Source organism: Lytechinus pictus, chromosome 2 (assembly GCF_037042905.1).
Source record: "Lytechinus pictus isolate F3 Inbred chromosome 2, Lp3.0, whole genome shotgun sequence".
NCBI classification, from domain to species: Eukaryota; Metazoa; Echinodermata; class Echinoidea; order Temnopleuroida; family Toxopneustidae; genus Lytechinus; species Lytechinus pictus.
The window spans coordinates 37,688,395-37,710,817 of NC_087246.1; the positions used below are offsets into that span (position 1 = coordinate 37,688,395).

Genomic DNA, 22,423 nt, shown 5'->3' on the forward strand with positions numbered 1-22,423 from the left:
GCTTAAAATATCAAGTTTTCTATATGTACATAATTATACAAAACATTTCTCAGACATGATGACAAAATAATCCTTAGAATGTCCCGGTCCTAGGTCAAAATTATAAAAATTATCAGCTGAAGCACCCCCGCTTCCAAGGTCCATGATATAATTATAACACTACACAGTAAGATATTCCACGATAAATATTAGCATCAATTAAATTCTACTAAAATAATTTATTCCAAGCTCGGATCGCAGGATAATATAGGGTGTGCGGCCTGCAGTGTCCTTTAGACCCCGGACATATTCAAGGTTATTAAAAAGCAGATTCTGCCATTAAATCATTTCCATATATGAAAACATGAAAAAGCTGTACCGTATATATGTTACAAACCTATCCGAATCGGGTACCAACTCTTTCAAGTTTTTAGTTCAGGGCCATGGAGGATTATTTATTGTTTACTGGGGGTGCTGACAATACTCAGCATGCCCAGTAACTACAGAATAATCCTTCGTGGACAGGGGCCTGTTCAGAGCAAAGAAATCGATCGATGCATGGCTGCATGCATGGTCACGGTCACAGTATCCTGATGTCTAACGAAATTTTAACAAGATAATAATTATTTCATACCAGTAGAAAACGTAATGGTACAGAGGCGGATCCAGGATTTTCCAAATGGGGGGGGGGGGGCACATTTTCCAAGGAAAAATTTGACAAGCAAAAAAAAGGGTCTTCACTCTCCAAGGGGGGGGGGGGGGCGGCATGCCCGGCCTGCCCCCCCCCCTGGATCCGCCAGTGGTAACGTAGGTTACATAATGTTTGGACACAAAAATTTCACTGAAATTGCTTCAAAGCTAGATTTTTCCCCTTTTCATGTAATCATAATTATCTCCTTGTCGACCTTGTGCTATATCTGTCTTGTACCAATGTCTAAGGTCAGGCCTGTCAGCCACTATGACTGATTAACCTCGACGTAAAATGTTTCCTATTTTTAGGTAATTGATTATACCAACTTGGAGTTTACAAGCAAAAAACTGTTCTGCAGGGTTCCTACGGGAGTTTCCAAAAACAGATACAGAAATGTAACCACATATTTTTTTTTACCAACACCCCGCCAACACAAACACTAATTGCACAAATAATAGGCCCATAGGCCTATTACAGCTGTCTTTTTTTTGTTAGTTCTTTAATTTCCTTAGTTTTTATTTTTCATATTTCTTCGCCCCGGCCCCCATGCCTATATATCCCCATCGCTTTACGGTATTTACAGCGGTGGGCTAAATTTTATTTCTAGAAAGATTTCAATTACATAAAAAAAAAAATCCAAAATGCTCTTTTTTTATGTAATTGAAATCTAGCTAGCTTATCAGCTGTACCGTATATACTGGCGCGCGCGCGCTTGCCGCGCACTTCCGGTATACCGTAACACCGTGTTTATACTTGTACTTCGAAGCTTCGCGTCGGATTTGTCAAAGGCAAAGCAAGATTGTAAGTTCAAATTCAGGTTATTTAAATGATTGAGATTTTTGTATGAACGATTTTAACCTTAATGAGTTCGATGAGTCCTATATTATATACGGTGCATGTATTTTCTGGGCAAGATTTACACTGAGTGATAAGAGTAACCTGATTGATTAAGGTGAAGCCAGATTGGCCTCCCGGGACTGGCCTGAGCTGAGCTCGAGCTTGAAGTTGAGGGTCAGCTCTGCGATCCGCGCCGCCTCAGTTCTGGCGATGTCATACTTCGCAGCTTCGCACCGATGCTGGGGGAAGGGGATGGCATCCGGATCGATGGGGGCCGGGGTTGGTGTCCCGTGTCCGGACACTTTAAATTTTTCAAACCTTTTGTCTTTGGATTGCACAGAAAATATGAATGCAATACTTCTAAAAAAAATTCAGTTTTGTTCTCTTTACTTTCTTTACTTGGTCTTGGGTTTATAATATAAACAGCCATTTGATTTTGAAAAATACTTTAACTTAAACTTTAACCATGTTAATGACACCGTCTTTATTAAAAGTTTACCTTAACTTCTTAAGATGTATTACGCTAGATCTAATAGTCCTGACACACGACAACTGGCAGCAGTGTTTCCACAGATCCAAAACAATTTTCCCGAAACTGAGTCCCAAATTTCCCCAAAATTCATAAATATTTCCTGGAATTATCAAATTTGATTTTTAACAAAATCGGGCAATAATAAAGCGAGCCTGAATTTGGTGCAAGTGACCAAAATCAAGGAATTTAATATTTTTTTGTTCACGTACGCCCTCTTAAGTTCTCTAAACAATTCTTTAAATATAACACAAATATTAATGTTGCTACGCTTAATTGTAATTTTCGGATTTAAATGAATGAATGAATGAATCTTTATTTCGTTTCAATTCCAATATTAAACAACATCAACAGTAAATCATTGCGATACAACTACAAGTAAATAGCAAAGAACAAAAGTAAATAATTACAGAATAATATACATGTACATAATACATGCACTACTTTTTATGGAACATTAGTAACACTCATGAGACAAGATGTAAATGAAACGTGGTGACCTACATGTATGGTAGTGGATCGTATTACCGAACACTTTTCATGAATTCAATCATATCAAACACATATAGTCTCATAAAATTCACAAAACTTTCACCTTAAATACACAATTACCTAAAAAATATAAATATGTAAAAATTTTGCTGAAATCTGTTTTCCTTTTTACGATATTAGCTTCCAATCGTACCCCTCTTCGCATGAGAAATATTTTGGTCACTTGAAAAAGGTATCGTATTACCGAACGTGTGTTCTCTATGGGAATAGTTGAGAAAACAACAAAAACAACAAAATCACTTTTATTTTTTCTAGAATATTAAGACTTTGAAAATGTGTTTTTGACCACTTTTCATCATCTTTCTATTCAAGTTCCCCTTGGAAAGATGTTGCAAAGTTTTGAGCGTATGAAATTATTTTCTGAATCAATATCAAAATCGTAACCAAGGTCAAGTTTTTGAAATGTCATAACTTAGAAAGTACAATGTATATGAACCTAGTTCATGAAACTTAGACATAAGTTTAATAGTGTATCGCTGAAGATCCTGTCTGAGTTTCCGGTCAGGCGGTCACATGACCAAGGTCAAAGGTCATTTAGGGTTATTGAACTTTTACCATGTTGGGGGTATTTGTGGAATTGTCATCATAACTTTGAAAATTTATGGATCTAGTTCATGAAACTTAAACATAAGAGCAATTAAGTATCCTTGAACTTCCTGTTAGAGTTTCAGGTCACATGACTAAGGTCAAAGGTCATTTAGGGTCAATGTACTTTGATAATGTTTGGGGTATTTGTGGTATTGTCATCATAACTTTAAAATTTTATGGATCCCTAGTTCATGAACTTGGACATAAGAGTAACCATGTATCCCTGAATATCCTGTGCACGTTTCAGGTCACATGACCAAGGTCATTTAAGGTCAATGAACTTTGGCCGTGTTGGGGGTACTTGTTGAATGGGCATCATAGCTTAGAAAGTTTATGGATCTACATGTACACATGTAGGTCATGAAACATAGACAGTATACATGTAAGGGTAAACGTTTTTTATTGTTTTGAAACGTTTTAATTGTATTCAAACGTTTTAAATTGTTTTAAAACATTTTTTTTCCAACGAATAATGCAATTTTCCGTTCAAATCAATTAAACTATAGGCCTACAGTCTGATTCAAGCTCTTGATGTTTTAAGTACATTTTTGGAGTAGGTAAGAGATGACTACAATTTTTGTTACTGAATTTCCAACAGAAAAGTTCATATTTCCCCAAAAATAATGGAAAAATAAATGCCTAAAAAAAGAACACTAAAGTAAATTGACATTTTCTAAATTTATTCCTCATTCATGTACATACATGTATACACGTAGTCCCAGGGTATTTTGAGTCTTGTCAATCTAGGGTTGGGGGGGGGGGGGGAGAAGAAATTGCAAAATGGAAGAAAATGGCATAATCTATTAATTTCATTAAATAGGTATGCTTTATTTCATTTGAATCAATTATGTAGTTTGCAAAATTTTTAATGTATTTTTTTTCTTATTTTTGAATATTTTTTAATGGAAATTATTAGCAATAATTTTCCAATCATTAACAAAAAGTACAAATAATGAAGATACAAATTTTAGCGAGAATTCACAATTGGCTTTATACATGAAGCACGTTTTTGAGCAATTCGGGGTCTGACATGCACTTCTGTAATATCATAACCGCATACCCATGCATCCCAAAAATAGTCTTGATATGGCATGGCCCTGTCGTTACGGTTTTTATGGATTTGTCATAGAAATTTTTTGAGGGGGCCATGAAGTTCCCCTGGCAGGGTTAGGTTTAAAGTTTGGCTGATTATCTTCTACTCTTTAAAGTACTTTTCTTCATCTTAACGAAGCGCAAATTTTTATCTGCTTTTGTGTGTACCTCAAGTCTATTTGTAAAATATTATTATGCTTATGCAAGACTTCCATTTCATTGAAGTAATAATATTACATGTACATATTTGAGCTTATTTTAAAAAGTGCTTCTTTCCCTGTCCAAAAAGTGAGCAAAACACTCAGATATGTTTGTTAAAATGAGAATATTCTTAATAAAGGTTGATGTTGACAATTGAACAGTTAGGAAAGGAACATGAGAAAGCAATGGAGAAAGGGAGAATAAAGGGGGAAAGAAGGAGGAGAAAAAGAGTGGTATTGAGGAAGAGTTTTAGTTAGTTTGAAGAAAATAATACACCACTTCAGAAATAAAAGTATAGGAAAACATTCATCTAAAATCACATCCATGCAAATTTACAACACACAAGCCCATGCGGTGTTTTAAAACATTTTTTTTTGTAAAAAAAACACGGATGTTTTAAAACGTGTTGTAGACTAAAGCATGTTTTAAATTTAAAAACATGCTTTAGTGTACAATGTGTTTTAAAACACCAGTTTTTTTACCAAAAAAAAAGTGTTTTAAAACATCGCATAGGCTTGTGTTTTAAACACACCGTTTTAAACCCGCCAACCCTGATCTTGGGTCACATAATCATGGTCAAAGTTCATGTTGGGACAATGGACATAGTATTTTATTATCATATGAGTGTTTTCTTTTGTGATTAATTATTCAATAGCTGTTTTCAAAGTCAGTACTGCTGCTATATTGAATCGCATAATGCAGGTGAGACTTGTTCCACTTGTTTAATGAATTCTTGTTTAATAGTGAAATCAATATCGTATAAAAGTTGTAAATGAAGTTGTATCCCATTTACATGATTTAGGGCTAGATCTTTTAGAAGGAAAGTAGAAATTGGGGGGCGTAAATTTCATTTTTATTGTGTTACCAGTACATGAACGGGCTCCGTGGAGAGTAAGCATATTGATATTATGTTAGTGAATGATTTTTACTCTCTAGGAGCCTCCTGGTCCTGGCTAGCCAGGAGGCTCCTAGAGAGTAAAAATCATTCACTAACGTGTGCTTACTCTTCACAGAGCCAGGGATTGTGCCTATATCATGAGCACACAGGACGGGCAAAATTCAAATTTTCGCCACGCCAAATTCTACTTTCCCTGTAAAATTTTTTAGCCCTGGCTTAATCATGTATGCGCGATCAAATTGAATTTTGGTGAATGGATGTGATACAATTATTGGATATCATAAACATGTTTCCAAGTAAAGACCAATGGTTATTTGAGGGTAATGAAGGACATTCCCTAGTTATGTTTGTGCACATTCCTACATGTATCTGCGCATATTTTACGCCATGCACGTTGATGTCATACAATTGTCAGTGAACCTTTTTCTAGTCATCTGCACTGTAACAGCAAATCTTGATGTGTTATTTTATGAAGCTATTTATTAGCTGAAAATAATCTATGTACCAACTTTTTAAACGCCTCTACCTCTTCAGAATGCTTTACCCTGGGAAGCGATTTTCTAGATGTAACACAGGTTTTCGACAGACATTGGGGCCAGTCAACAGGGCATCCTCAATATTACCCCTTTATGACCTTGGATTATTACATTCACAATCATTTCATTGTCTCAAATTCAACACACACTTTTCAAAATGCAAGCAAGATTTGACTGCTAGCGATGTTCAACTTGCTAGATCTTTTGTTTTTGTTCATCTTTCATGCTTTGATATTTTTTTATCTTTGTCCCTCCCCCCCTCATGATAGTAACCCACCTACAGTACTGTCATGTATAATTCACCCCCCCCCATTCTCCCTATCTTCACCTTTGACACACTGCATGCCTCTGGTCTGTGTCATACTCAACTGCTCTTCTTCTCTTTGACTGACTTTATCACAGGAAACAAGTGACGAATCAAGGAGACGCTTGGATTTAGTTGGATTACAAGTACCTCTTTCAACAATCGGCAAGAGAGAGTGAAGCAAAGTTTTCTGTCTGGATTGGCATACAGATTTTATATTTTAGGATTTACTAGTAACCTTCCATTATGGAATATTATTTTTACATGTGAGTATTGTATTTTGCTCCTACTCAGTTTGAAACGAAGTATTTGTGATTTGTAATAGTCTATTAACAGTTTTCATCTCTTTGTGCGTGTGTATCATGAAGGCCTATGCATATCGTAAATGAAAATGTGCATGATCTCTTGTCAGGTTGTGAACTTAACTGTTTAAAAGAAATTTCTTACAATCTGTGTCCCATTTTTTAAATTCACATGTACAATGATTTGAAACAAGCTAAAACTGAATGAAAATTAGACAATGAACTGTTTATAGTTGACTTTCAAGTATTCAATATTAGCATCTTATTCAAGGATAAATACCAGTTGTGGTAACAATCTCAAAATGAGTTAGAACAGAATCCAACAAAACGGCCACCCAAATGTTTGTATGTAGACCCCTATATAAAAGAAAATATGTGCCAATTGGCTCTGGAAAAGTGTGTAATTGCTGAGAAATGAGCAAAATAAGCATGGAATTCCAAAAAATGTCAGGTATTTTTCCAAGCAATATTAGTAGTACACTGTCCCACATATGCCTTTTTGTGTTAGTTATCATCAGAATTATTTGTTTTCAGCCAAGATTTCATGATTTCACAAAGATAAGTTGATTACAATGTACCAGATCAGATCTATGATAATGGTAATTAACCTTGATTTTAAAAGTTTTCTCATGAAATGATTGTTTGCTGCAATTACATGTACTTTCTTTTACCTTTAAAGTGCATGATATGTAAATACATTACATGTGTACCTCATTGCTCTACAGATGAACAGTCTATTACTCAGATACAGTGCTCCTGATATGGATATTATGTTAAATACTATGAAGTACTGTACATGTACTTGTCAAATTAAAAGTACATGTAATGTTTGTGTCTAGATGATAGATAATCATGTCTGGATATGGTCCACAAGGATATGATTAAATTTCCTCTTCATGAAATACAACCTGTTCATGGGATATTTGAACCTCCTATTCTACTCTGTTATTGAAAAAAAAACTAACTTTACAGGCATACAGGTACATGTACATGTAGATATGTACCTAGGAAGATACTCATGTGGACTTTATCACTCTCTGTCCACCCTGTTTTCATTAGGGTGTGTTCAATGTTGATTTTCAAATACATACAGCAACTTGAATTATTGAAAAATGCACTTAAAAACACAGAACACAAACACGATCAGCGGTGCACTGTTTGTGTAAAGAAATTGAAGCTGGTTATCGTTGATTGTCTTTAAACTTCCCATTCTCAAAAACTGATATCTGAAAATTTTATCAAAATAGGATCCCCTTATTTGCATACCGACCAGGATGTGAATATTAACTGTTAAATTGGGATACTCAGCAAAACTTTGAAATACATAACTTTCTTACTTTTATGTCTGATTTATATAAATTTTCAGTGTTGTGCTGGGGTTGAACTTGTCCTTTAAAGATATCTTGTTTTTGTGATAACTGAAGAACTGTTCCGGAGTTCAATTTCAATCTTAGCCGAGTTCACTATTAATGTATGCATACAATGTATGTGAGTGACAATGATTTGATAAAAGTTTTGTTTCACAACTCTCAAGGTCCAATGTCACAAAGGTCAATGAATAGACCTGTGTATATTAAAAGTATATTCTTGATCTACAACATGTAGCAATTATGAGACCTGTGTGAATTAATTACACGTAGTAGGGACCTCTGCAACCCCCTGCTGAAAACATGAATTTGCCCCTTTTACAAGAAATTTTGTTCAAAGAATCATACATGTAATGACCTGTACATAATTTGACATTTAATGTAAAAAATATTTGATATCTCTTTAATATAGATTGGTTGTAGTAGCCCTGTTCCTAAAGCTTGGGCTTTATTTCTGCTGGTATCACATGCGACGTCGTGCTGCTCTAGCCAGGGAGGTTCACATCGTAATGCCAGATGGGACGACGAGACGAGCAGTGGTAACAGGTCGCTCAACACGAGGTAGAAATAGACAGGAAGATAGACAGGTGAGTCATTGATATCAATGTTTGATTTTTTTTTTGAAGAATTGTGTTCCAAAATTGTTGTCCCAGGTTGCATGTACATGTAGATATGATAATTGTTAAAAGTCTTAGTTGAATTAAAAACTAATATTTCCTGTTTTGTTTTAACTTATTTCCTGTATGGAAGTGGTTTGGAAAATTATAGAAATTTTAAGTTGTAAAACTTGCTTCTGGACTGTTTTGGTGCTCATAACAAGTTCTAATTTTATTAGTATGTTCAGAATTTGTAGAAAAATTCTTCCCATTGAAATGATTTTGTTTGCTGAAGAGGAAGTGATCGTTGGCAAATTCCGCCATAAAAGACACTTCTTGTTGCTTGAAGAGAACATATAGGGCCATGATATCTCATAAAATATTGAGAGGGGTCATTTTTGCCTCTCAGTGGGCTCTCTGGAGTGAGAGGTCAAACACCTTTTTAGCCATAGAGTGTTTGTTCAATTCATCAAAATTATGTCTTTTGTATGCCCCTTCAGGGGCGAAAAAAAGAGAAAGTGAATGAAAAAGGGAAATATTTCACAATGTGAATATAAAAATATAGATAATAGGGATATTTTGGGCACTGCCCTGCCCCCAGCTCCTCTGCCCCTACAGAAAGATAATGTTGTTAAACAGTTAATTGCTGAATAAAATTGAAAAAAAAAAATGAAAAGAAGAGGGACATTTATCAGAAGTATATATATTCAAATTGGGTACTTACACTACTTACATGTAGTCAGTAAAGGAGGCACACTGCATTAAGAGGAATTTCACTATGGAAAAAAAGGAACAAAAAGGGAGCAATAGACACATTCATGTTCATTCCTGCTACATGCATGCTCTGCCTGTATTAACAGATCAAACTGCAGAATTTGCTGATCATGGTGAATCACTTGGAATAATGTTACTCCATCCTATTTACAAATTAGGATCAGCGAATTACAGAGTAATCTGTTTTATTATCAACTTTCCATGAACCAACTGCCAAATAAAAATAAGCCCAGTTTTATCAGTTAGACACAATCTAATAATACATGACACAAATTCACCAGTGCTCTATCTTTGATGTACCAAATGTTGGTACACGTACATGTGCATAAATCTATATCAATCTATAGGAGGAAGGTTCATTAAATATTTCCTGTTAAAAGAGGCCCCCACCCTCACATGTGCATGTACTTTTAAACTGAATTAAGGTACCTAAATTGGAATAGAAATACTGTCACATATTCCTGTTTGTAATGAGGAGGGGGAGGGGGCAGTAATTTATTCCAAATAATATGAATTGATTGAATTTTTAAACAGAATACAGTTTTATCTGAACTTTACATGCACGATACATGCTAAGTTTAATTCATTTTCTGTTTAATTTGCTTTCTTTCATTTTTGAGCCAATTAGCTTAATAAGATCAGGCGCGTATCCAGCATCAGATCCTACAAAGCATTTCATGGGCCCAATTGTCTGGGGACAATAGTGACTCCATTATGCTTATGCAAGGGCCCATACATGTACATTTCTTTGTCGTAGTTGATGCTGGATACGCTAGTGAAGATGGTTAAAAATAGTCAATAAAATCAGATAACATTTTCCCATCGCGTTTGCCTATTTAAAGTTATCGTTAATGCAATTGATACATGTCCGTCCCACAAGATGTGATGAAAAGCGGTTACTTACATTGACGAGGGGATACTATGCGCGACCAAAAAAAAGTAAAAAGGATGCCTTTTTCAAGTTACATACGTAATACGTAATAAGGGTGTCAAAAGCACTAAAATAATGAAAAAAAGGGTATATATTTCGCTAGGAAAGCTACATGTACATGTGTATGTGTTTAGGGTCAAATTTGCGAGGGTAAAAAGAATAAAATGTTGTATGGGATGTACTTTTTGCCCCAACAGTCATCATTATGTGTTTAGAGTCCGATTTGCGCGAGGTGTGGGAGGTGGGGCTGTACTAAACCTAATGATGTAGGTAAAGGTAAAACCGACGTCCGTGACATGTAACAATTAAAATATCGCTGTACATTGTACTTGTTTAGGGGTTCAATTCAGGGAATACTTGCCAAGGGTATCGTTTTCTTTCCAATATTTTTATCAAGGGTAAGGTTTCACACGCCTATACTTGTTAAGAGGTGCATTTTCAGAATATGATCAATACTTGTTCAGGGTGCTTTTTCGGGACCCCATGGTCGCGCATGGTATCCACTTGTCAATGGAAGTGGCCCCCCCCCCCCCTGGACCACAGCCTCTTTAAACAACACCAACTCAAGACCAAAACTAATCCAGTTCCTGATCCTTATATGCAACAAAGGTTGTTTAAAATGTTATGTTTAAACTGAAGTGTTCATTTTTAGACAATCTGTCATACTGTAGGAAATTATATATACATCCCCCTTTGTATTCCTCATAGTGTACAGTACACAGGGATGTCTCTCTTTGTGTGTGACGTCATGAGCTAAAGGCTGGAGGTGGCTGCCTTTCTGTGGATGTGTATGACTCAAAAGGTGGTTTCAGACCGCCTCGAAGTTCGTCAGTTCCAGGTATTTTCTGATCTGGAAATTTAAACCGATCAGAAAATACCAGGTGATATTGGCAATGTGAAAGCAAATTACGCATAATCTCCCTGAAAGAAAATACCCACTAAATAGTAGGTACTATTTTTCCAAGGTCACAGGTATTTTGGCAGTGTGAAAGCAATTTACTGGAACTTTTAGCCCAGCGTGTAGTTGGGTGCGGGCACCGTGGGTGGGTGGCTGCTGAGCTAGTGATTTTGAATCTCGTGCCTTGCTTGCATGCTTATCAGACCATACTGCGCATTCTCGTAACTTCAAGAACTTATCTCGAAGGGTATGTTTCGGGGCGGTGTGAATGCAGGAATAATTTATGGGTATTTCTTTAGCGTAAAAAAGTTCTCGTAATTTAACGGGGATTCTTATGATCGAGGCGGTTTGAAACCACCTAATGTTTATAAATATGTAAATATACTGTATAAGAGAGCCAGCCACCTGTCTCTAGTTTGAAGGCAGATTACTCAACTAAAAGACAAGATCTTTCATTGTACATTATAAAGGACACCTATATATATGTGCACATTCTACATGTAGGCTTCCTACATGTTCATATTCAACAAGCAATATATTTTCAATTTTTTGTTTATTAGCAAATATTTGATTTCCTTTGTTATAACATGGATAAGGTTGTACTTCAAACAAAGGCCTGAATCCTTCATATCTACCAACTACCAAGACCCTTCCATCTTGCCTGCCCTTTTGATATGAAATTGGACATACTACAATTTATTATTACAAAATGTTTGGAGAGGAACAACCAATCTTTTTCCAGAGATATTGATTGGATGAAGTCAAGGACAAAGAGAAAAAATTCTACTGCAAAATCAAACTGATAATTGAAAAAAAAATCATGCATATTGGCTACAATGTGCATGTTTGATGCACTATAATTTGTATAATATAATATCATATTATGCAATAATGGTATTCAGTGTACATAGAGATGACATTGCATTTATATTTGTTTGGTTATGAGGCTTTTTGTTCAAATACAGTCACAGTTTTTATTTTCATTAAAACCACTGCCTATAATAAACCACACTCATGTAAAAACATGTGATTGGGTATAGTAAACCTTCAAAACCTGTCATAATATAAAAAGGAAGAGCAGTAGTACATGTATGTACCCTAGCCCCCCCCCCCCCCTCTGAGCTTTTGAATTTGTATTATATCTGAATACTTTAATCTTTGGAAAACATTCTACGCGTATATGAGCATACATGTAGGCATGAAGGATGTAGCTCATTCAAGTTTTCATGTACAATCAGTATGTTTCTATTTGTGTCTCACTAGGGCTCACTCTATCTCCTCACCTAAATCACTTTTGGCAGTGATTCTGTCAACCCTTAATCCAACCCTGTCCTCGAGGGGGTAGTATACTATACATGTATGGATCTCTACCATCCTTTACACTTCAATTTGACATGAGAAACAAGGATTATTGCCCTCTTGAAATGATATTCAATTGTTTGAAATCACAGAGAGCACCAAAAATGTAGAGGAAAGCCCGATAATAGGCAATATTATAGAGAACAAATCTGGAAAAAGTTACCACTATTGAATTCATATTTTTGTTCAATCCAAAGACAAAAAGGAAGGTTTCAAGTGTCCGGACACCGGACCCCCCCCCCCCCCATCCTACTGGGTTCACAAATAAGACTGCATGTCTTTGAATGATGTTTGTTTGGAGTACTTTATTGCCAGGGAGTTGTTACTTTGTACCTGTCTGGCATGCTTCCATCACATGAGCTGGATCTGGGCCCCCGTTTCATAAAGGACTTGTAACTGTACAACTTTGCCATTATGGCAACTACCATGGAAACCTTGATTCTGATTGGCTGCTGTGCTCTAGATCTCAGCAGCCAATCAGAATCAATGTGCCATAATGGCAACTACATGTACCATGAAACAGATCTGTTACCATGGTAGTTGCCATTATGGCACAGTTACAACAGTTGCGAGTCCTTTATGAAACGGGCCCCAGGTTGGATGTTGGGCCTTTTTGCACATGAATCTTGAATCATCATTGTAAGGATAATTGCAATTCATCTTTAGAATCATCGGACCTTTCACATGAAAAATTTGTACCGTAATTTGAGAGAAAATAAACTGGAATTACCTATGGAATAGAAATTGAATTCGTGATTCAAGTTTGGTTTCACACGTGCTAAACAATTTGTCATTAGCTAGCCTTAATATTTTTCACTGGAATCGTCATTCAAATTAAATAAGATTCTTTTACCGTGTGAAAGGGCAGGTTGTGTAACATTAAGTATGCATGTATGTAGAGATTACCAGAATGTGTGTAGAATTCAATGCACTTTGCGCATTCACTGGTATCACTGCATTACAATAATTGGAGCACACACTTGAGTGTTATTCAAATACAATGACCATGGAGCTGTGTTAATAGCTCCATGCAATGACCAAGGGAGTGTTCACACTGTGTGCTGGCCTTGCGTAATAACTCAATATCAGTATACAACCACTGTGCAATTCCCCACCTCCAGTATAAATACATGTACAGTACTTTCAGCTGAGATGTAGAGTTTGTGGGAAATGAGGAGTTGAATTCACATCATGTAAGTGCATGTAGGTATGGAAGATTGTTTTCTGAGTATTCCTAAATCCAAAGCAATATTTTCAATTTCTTTGGTTAATATGTCATAACTTTACTGTTCCCCTTTTGTCAATATGTGCATACATGTTTTCTAAGGAATTTACAATTATAACCCCCAAACAACCAATGATAATGAAAAAAATGTCAGCTTCAATATGATCCTTTTAAATGTAATAGGAATCTTTGATTTGAATTTTATTGGTAAGGGGCCTACATATTTTGAACATAAACTTTTTTTCAATGAAAAAAGTGATGTGTAAGTACCGTACTGTACATACAAAATGATTGAAATGGTGTTGTTTGCACGAGTTTCTGAATTATTGTATACCCCTCAATTCAAAATAACTTAACAATACATGAGTCTACAATTTTATGATAATGGAATGATAACAGATTTCTATTAAAGCACAAAATATAGTAATGAAAATTAAGAAAAAATGCAGAGGCCACCTACATGTACGATACATGTAAGCAAAAATAAAAATTCTTTACCGGTACTTTTCTCATGAAGCATGATTATTTGAATACAAACATATGAAGGTGTTTCCTTGTCTTTCACTTGTGCACTTTCCTTGTGTGTGTGTGTGTATACATTAGACCCCGTTCTCATAACGCTTTCTAAAACTACATGTAGTTTACTGGAAACCGGTCTAGGAAACCAGTTTGGAAGATCGCTTTGCTAGAGTTCCCATTTGATCACACGAAAGTGGTTTTCAATATCACTTCACGTAAAGCGATCTTGTTGCTATGGGAACGCTCTCAGTGGGGTGACACGTATCCCGAAGAACGGTTGTGTCCTCACGCTAAAACTAATAATTAATGAGGCAAAGCGATCTTGAAAACTACATGTACATCGCGAGGTGGTTTTATGAACTGGTTTGGAAGATCGCTTCGACCGTTCTCATAACTTTTATATGGTTCCTGATGACTTAATTTTGTTTTCTATTCATGATCGGGTGTGAAATGATTTGTCTATTGATATACAAAAGATACAGTAAAAACCATTTCCAATTTTCTGAGAAAATGACATTTCATTGATTTTTTACCATTCGCTATGTAGGAATGCTGCTCGCATATGACGTCACAAATCAAATAATTGAAATTCTAATAACTTTTTAATTATTTGATGAATTTTTCTCAAACCCTCGGCAATATTTTTTATTATTTTTTCTGCTATTTTTACAATAAACTTTTTGTCAGGGTGAACTTCCCCTTTAATAGGGAGGATTAAGTAATGATCATGAGGCCATGCAGTGTCAGCTGCAGCATTAAGATTTATACCTTGATTTCTTTAACACTTCCAAATTGAATTGTGGGTACACCCCAACAGTTACATGTACCTACATGTACAGGTATGTACGTAAACAATGTGTCGGATTCTCTTGACAAAGACGTTGGACTGTCAACATATTGTTGATTTAGACATGCACACACTAGTTACATACACATGAATATTACAAGCAAGTATGACATAGAAAATTTGTCATTTAAATAAATAAAAGTTGTCCTTAGGATAGTTAATTAAAGGAATATTTATATAAATTCAACACAATTTGGGGAAGAAGTTTCAAGGATGACTTGAGATAATACTTCCTTTCCTCAGATTTAATTGTGATGATGTATCCTGTAAGTTAGTCTAAAATAGTTAATCAAATTTATCTGTCTTGGCAGGCTTCCATGCGCTGAGTAGGAAGTTATTGTCATGGGATTCTTAATAGCTATCAAAGCTTGGCTCCAAAATAAGTTCTAAATATGGATAGAAAACTCAGGCCAAGGCAAGATCACAGTTTTTATGTAAATGTTCTGTAGAAGGGCAAATCCAAGAATAAATTTGGATTTTGCTGTGTATTATAGTGTGATGGATACCTATGAAAAGAATATTGTGAAGTTTGATGACATTTGACCTTGGATTGAATATTTTATCTACAAAAATGTACCACCTTAGGTTTGGGACCACAAAAAAAATCTTCAAAATGAAGTTCAAGTTCAAAATTTTCTGAAAGTATTTTATTGATGAGCTTGTGTTTAGCTGTGTGGAAAGCTACAATACAGAATTATATTTCAGTAAAGTTTTAATTAAAAAGAATTAAGCATATTTTGTTTATATAAAGTTTATCTCAAAAAGTACACCTTACGGAGGGGACATTGCATACCTTTACGTATTGGACAGTAGTCCCCAATGAACAGGTATGCTCATGAATGTAATTATGAATTTCTTCATAGCTTTTGCCTTTCTATTCAGTTCTAAAAATGAAATGAAACTACATGAAGGTAGAAATAAAATGGACTTTTAATGGAGTGGTAATTTCCCAAGTTACTATAAAATCAAAGCTATTTTGTAAAGAAACAAACTAATTTGGGTCTTTTTAATGATGTTTATCAACTATTTAACTGTTTTATGCATTGCCCATTCACTTTGTATTCAAATGTCCCAGAGCATTTTCAATTAGTTATAGAATAAAAGAAATAAATTTAATTTTAAAACCTAGTTTTATTTTTTAATTCAAAGTACAGTAAATAAATTAGAACTTCAAACAATATGATAGGTCAATGTTTGATATTAAAAGAAAAAAAAACATTTGAAAAATGTACTAAAACCCTTTAATACGTATGGGACCCAAGGGTCAAGGAAATCGCATAATTTGCAAATTAATGAGCTGTTCCTATCTTACCAAGTTTAATCAGAGTTAAGCGGGTCCATGTCCATAAAGGAACCAGATTTAATAATAAATTCAACTGATTTTAGGTGAATATTTTAGATTGTCCCATACGTAAGGTGCTGTTTCAAATTATGCAAATGAGGGAAATAATTTTAGCATAAATTTGCATAATTTATATATTCAGTTTTACTTGAAATACTAAGTACAATGTAGATTCTTTAACCATTTGGCTACAGTATCATAGTAATTGTTTTTATATTAAGTCAAGATTAATTTTTTTAATTTGAGGGGACATTTGCTTGGACTTGCCCAAAAGGTACTTGAAAAACAAAACAATACACATGTCATGGTCAATTAAAAGTGTTATCATCACTCACAGCTGGTTATACATGTATAGTGCCTTTATCATAAATGATCACTAAGATTGCATATAATTCCTCATGATGCACAGTGCGCTATTGTGACGTATTATATGTCACCATGTGGGTTGTGAATAATAATAATGCTGCTGATGAGGAACATATTTTGCTAGTTCGTTGTACCATAGTAGGTCCATGATTGTACATACTTCTCTTATCATTTCATTACATTCATACTTTTACAGCAATGATTTCTTGATTCTTACTTTTATCCATGAGTTCTGTTTATCGCTTTGTAGTGATGTACATGTAGTGATGTCCTAAAAAAATAAACAAATATATTTGGACAATCCAGCAAACAACGGTATCGCAAAAATCTGTATTGTCTATTATTGTACATTATTTGTGTGTGAAATTACACTTCTGATACCAGCAAATTTTCAGTTCGTATCATATTTAATTTTTCTAGGATTTTCAAGAAATGACTAATTGTTCAAATTATTATTAGTCGGTATTAATGTACATGTATGTGTACGTGTAAAGTGAAATTTACTAGATCGATGCATGTATAATTTATTTTGTTTCTTTATAGTATGCAGTATAAATGTATAATGCATAGGGCCTACTAACTAATGCATACATTCATTGCTTATTTGTTTTCATTAATGCTGTTAAACAATATGCATGAATGGAAAAAAAGGTTTCTTTTTCACTACATGTATACATGTACATCACTGCATCCTCATAATAGAGTACCGTGATGACAGTTTTTCATCATGTTCTACCAAAATATGGTGTCAAAAACGCGGATATGTGAAAATTGATGACGTCACACTTCGGTACTCTATTCAGGTTTCAAGCAAACACAGTTTATTTTTCTAAATGAATTTAGTGAAACATTTGACAACGGTGTACATGTAGTGATCGTTACATTGTTTTTGCTCTTCAAATCAGTACATGTACTGTATGTTGTGAAAATCAAACTTATTTTTTTAGTGTCTGCATCAATTCCTGTTCAGTCACATTGGTAAACTGCCAAGAATCATTCCTAGCAATTAGATCAAACAAACAATTATTGCAGATCAAATGAAGAGAGAGAGAGGGGGAGAGGGGGTATAATGAATATCACACTTGGCATGCAGGTACAAGTACACACTGCTTACTAAATTTTCCTAGAGTTTTGAATTTTAAGGTGTTTTTTTTTAAACCTCCTATGGAATGGATCGACTATCGAATCCCATATATACATTGTAACCCCCCACCCCCTTTGCTGCCATTTAAACTTTTTCAGTATTTTGACCCATATTTTAATTATGCCTCTATTATGGTTTATTTTTGGTGCAGATCCTAGCCCATGCCGACACCCTTCAACACAGTGAGAATCAAGGTTTTGAAGAGCGACCAGCATACCCCCATGTTATGACTGGTAACAGTCCAGTAGGGGCATTCCCTGAGCCACCCCCTTACCCTGGTATCATAGGGGGAATGGAACAAGGTAGTGAATGGAAGCTACCTAAATATGAGGATCTACCTCCACCGTACGTTAACTCCACCCCTACTGAAACAGGTACGTTCATAGAGTTCTCGTATTGCAAGCCATAGAAGAGGGAGGGGGAACGTTTCACGAAATAGCTTGTCAGTGATTTGCATGGATAAAGTTGCTCTCTACAGTATGTATCTAGTTTTGGCCAATCCGGTGAAAGGATTAGATAATATATTTATCAGTTTTCAATGAAAATTATGGACAAAATTATTCATGAAATTTTTCCTAGTTGTATTTAATAGTGTATTTTAATGTTGATTCTAATACATGTTTCATAAAAAATCATACAAATGATGTGTTCAGACAGAAGAACTTACAGTCAAGATTGATCTTTATTCCAGATCTATATTCCAGATCCAATCTTGTGAATTGGGTCTTTCTCGGAATGGATGTAATTTGCTGTAATTACCAATTGGTAATAATGATCGAATACATATATACTTGTGTGTTGAAATTTCATTGTTTCTTCATTTGGATTTTTATGCCCTTTTCCTTCTTGCGCTTTGCAGGTTGCAGTGCCTCAGAAACCACAGTGCCTCTGCCATCATCACCACCACCACCATCAATATCAGCAGATACCACTCAGTCTAGTTATACTTTACCCGGACCACCCCTCTACACAGTATCAGCCACGCCCACTACAGGTGAACAGCCAGTGCAACAGACAGTAAATACGTCCATACCATCACCGGAATATCGCAACTCATGAATAGAATAATATATGTTATCTTTGAATTTTATTTCTCTTTCTTTATTCCGTCTTTTGGCTTTTTAATGGTGTCTGTCCATGATCTGTCTCTTGATGAAGTTTGGATCAGGGATCCAAATTGAAGTGAGAATTTGTTTTTTTCAGTACATCCCAACCCTCAAAGATACTATACATGTAGGTGTGGAATGAGGGTTAAACCTGTACAAGTTGATAATTTCCTTTGCCTCTGGTAGGCAAATAGCTACACGATGTCTGATTTGAAATGCCATCGCATAGGTTTTGATATCCAATTGTGTGAAAATAATTGTGCATTCCACTGTTGAAAGATATATTCCGAATAAAGAAAATTGGAGAATGATGGTAATTGCTCTATACAGGGTTTCAAAGCCAAAGATTTGGCATTACCCAATACATGTACATACAGCAGCCTGGATTATAAGTACACAGAACTCATCATCATCTATGTTAGCAATGATCCCCTTTCTGGTGTACTGCTCTTTTGATGTAGTATGATAATCTAATTGTAATTTCCTTTACTTTGCAGTATCATAAAAGAACTCTTATCCAGCACAGTTAAATACATTGTGTATGACAGCTGTGTTGTACAAATTTATGCTTTAATATAAATATTTGCACAATTCAGATATTGGTCATGGTATTGAAAAGTACCTCAAAGTGAGTAGACCTATATATATCTTGTCCCATGTATTTGTTTCTTATTAACGACTTTCATCAGCAGATACTGTATACAGAATAATATACCCAATCTCTGTCATCCCTTCAAGTTTAATGTATTAGCATAAATGCTATGTGAAAACAAGTTATTTTTGAAATCTATAAATATGTTTATTATTTTATGTATGTTGTCTCTGGCATATAAAGTTTAGCAGGATACTTGGTAGCGAAACTCGCCTCTTGACCACTGGAACTTGATTTCCAAATTTCGTGGGTGTTTTGTTTTCTTTTTACATTTAAAAGTGTAATGTTGAATAAGTAAGATTTTTCTTGCATAATTTTCGTCAACTGAGCATGAAAAATAAATCAGGACTTCAATTTTCTTGATCTATATATTATCAATTGTCAAGTACTGTTATCTTTCTTTCTTTGAATTGCAGCTTTCCTCACTTTTTTAAATCTCAATTTGGTATTTGAGCTATTATATTTTCCATAAGCTTTCAAGTGATAATTACACAACTCCCATCATGCAATGCTATACTTCTGTAAAAGTCAGTAAGAAAAGAAAGAAAGAAGCAGCACAATTTTATGTTACAACTCATACAAAATGCATACATCTTGTTAATGTGTACATGTATATTCATGATGAAGCATTAAAAGTAAAATGCCATTTTGGTACGATTGAATACAAGCCATTTCTCTTCATCACGACAATAAGAGTTATATGCCTTTTATTGCAAAATAATTTTGGAACAGTGTTTAACGATATGCAGCAATATTGGATATTATACTTTAATTATTTTGTGTGTTTTGGTAGAAATCAGTGTGATTAAAAAAGGACAAATTGTCAGCATTATCAAATTCGTCAGCATTATCAAATTCCCATATAATTATTATCAGTAGGTTTCTTCACTTCTACATGTAGTTGTGTATGCACTACATCTCTCTCTAGATTAATGGTATAAATTAAAGAATTAGGTGTGTAAATATCAAGTTTATCATCTAATTATTCTCTTTCCTTTCTTCTTTTATAGTATATTGCTTAAGTTGTACTAACAGTAACATATTTGAAAATTGTGTTTTTGAATTATTGATATATTTTATTTGTGCATTATTTTACAGTAGAACTTTTAATTTCCCCTGGTTTCTGTGTTCCTTTTTTTCTATTCTACACTTTAATATCAACACTAGTTCGTTGGCTGTTATGATTCTTATTATATATAGATTTATATACTTTTCAAAGGACAAGATGTAATTTTTTAAAATTTCTTGTATATGTACATATCATGGTAAATAATGTGCCACTTGTGGTAATGAATTTATGTGTATAAATAATGTACATGATACATGTATGTATTAATTGAATGGTTATACCCTTCATCTTGTTTTTTCTGTTCACAAACTGTATGAGAGTGTTGTTCGATGAGCATTTTGGGGAAAAGTGCCAGTGTATGTAATACTTTAATTTTTCCAAATTGAATTCCATTCATACAGTATTGTACATACAATACGGATATCATGGTGTGCCGAAGCTGCACAAGTAAAAAACACTTGGGCCCGTATTCTGAAGTCAGGTTTAACTTAAACCATGGTTTAAGTCTGCTAAAATTATGGGGAGCCAAACATTTTAACATTCTGTTTATGTTGTATATTTCTTATGTTTACAATTTTGTTTCCTTTTGCTTTTAAATGATGAAAAATACTTCAGTCATCATTCCCAGACAATATGGGTGTCATATGAATTGATATTTAAATTGGATGTGTACTGTTAGGGATTTGTGCCCCAACTGGCTCTCCATAGTTAAACCACAACTTTAAACCAGGGTTTTATTTAAACCCGAGTTTAGAATACAGGCCAGTCTTTTAGTATTTTGCAATATGCTGGTACATTTTCATCATTAAAGGTCAAGTCCACCCCAGAAAAATGATGATTTGAATAAATAGAGAAAAATCCAACTAGCAAAATGCTAAAAATTTCATCAAAATCTGTTGTAAAATAAGAAAGTTATTACATTTTAAAGTTTCGCTTATTTTTCACGAAACAGTTATATGCACATCTCAGTGACATGCAAATGAGATAGGCGATGATGTGCATCACTCACTATTTCTTTTGTTTTTTATTGTTTTAATTATACAATATTTCATTTTTTACAGATTTTACAATAAGGACCAACTTGACTGAACCATTTAGTACTAAAACAATGCTAATTCGACATGTTCAGAGAGGAATTAATATTTTCACTTGACAATGAGGAGAAAATTATAATATTTCATATTTCATATAATGAAATACAAAAGAAATAGTGAGTGGATGACGTCATCAGTCTCTTCATTTGCATACTGACCAGGATGTGCATATAACTGTTTTTTTTAATTAAGCGAAAATTTAAAATGTCATAACTTTCTTATTTTACATCCGATTTTGATGAAATTTTCAGTGACATGCTTGTTCAATTTTTCTCTTTTTATTCAAATCAACTAATGGTTGGGGTGGACTTGTCCTTTAATGACTGGTTTTAGTACCAACATACATGTAATTCATGTAAATAAAATTATCAAAAATCTATCATTAGTCATTCTATAGCCACCAGTATAATGTAATTATTAACTTCTACAAATGCATCCATCCTGGTGCTTGTGGTTAGCATTACAACATTAATGTGCATTCAACAGTAATTGCTACAGTATAAATGTTATTACTCTTCTCGTTGAATTATTCCTGTAATGAGAAGCACAATAAAAGATATATATTTTTTTATATTTCTTGTTTAACTTTAAGATAAGAGTTTGGAGTAAACACATTTATTGATAC

General features: G+C 34.4%; 1 protein-coding gene across 1 annotated transcript; it reads left to right on the forward strand.

Moving 5' to 3' along the window:
* Nucleotides 1–1,111: 1,111 nt before the first annotated feature.
* LOC129271962 (uncharacterized) lies at nt 1,112–22,423 on the forward strand. Its single transcript, XM_064115707.1, has 5 exons — nt 1,112–1,471; nt 6,306–6,473; nt 8,289–8,463; nt 18,029–18,251; nt 18,737–22,423. The coding sequence occupies exons 2-5, from the start codon at nt 6,454–6,456 to the stop codon at nt 18,934–18,936; spliced, it is 618 nt and encodes a 205-aa protein (XP_063971777.1). The 5' UTR covers nt 1,112–1,471; nt 6,306–6,453; the 3' UTR covers nt 18,937–22,423.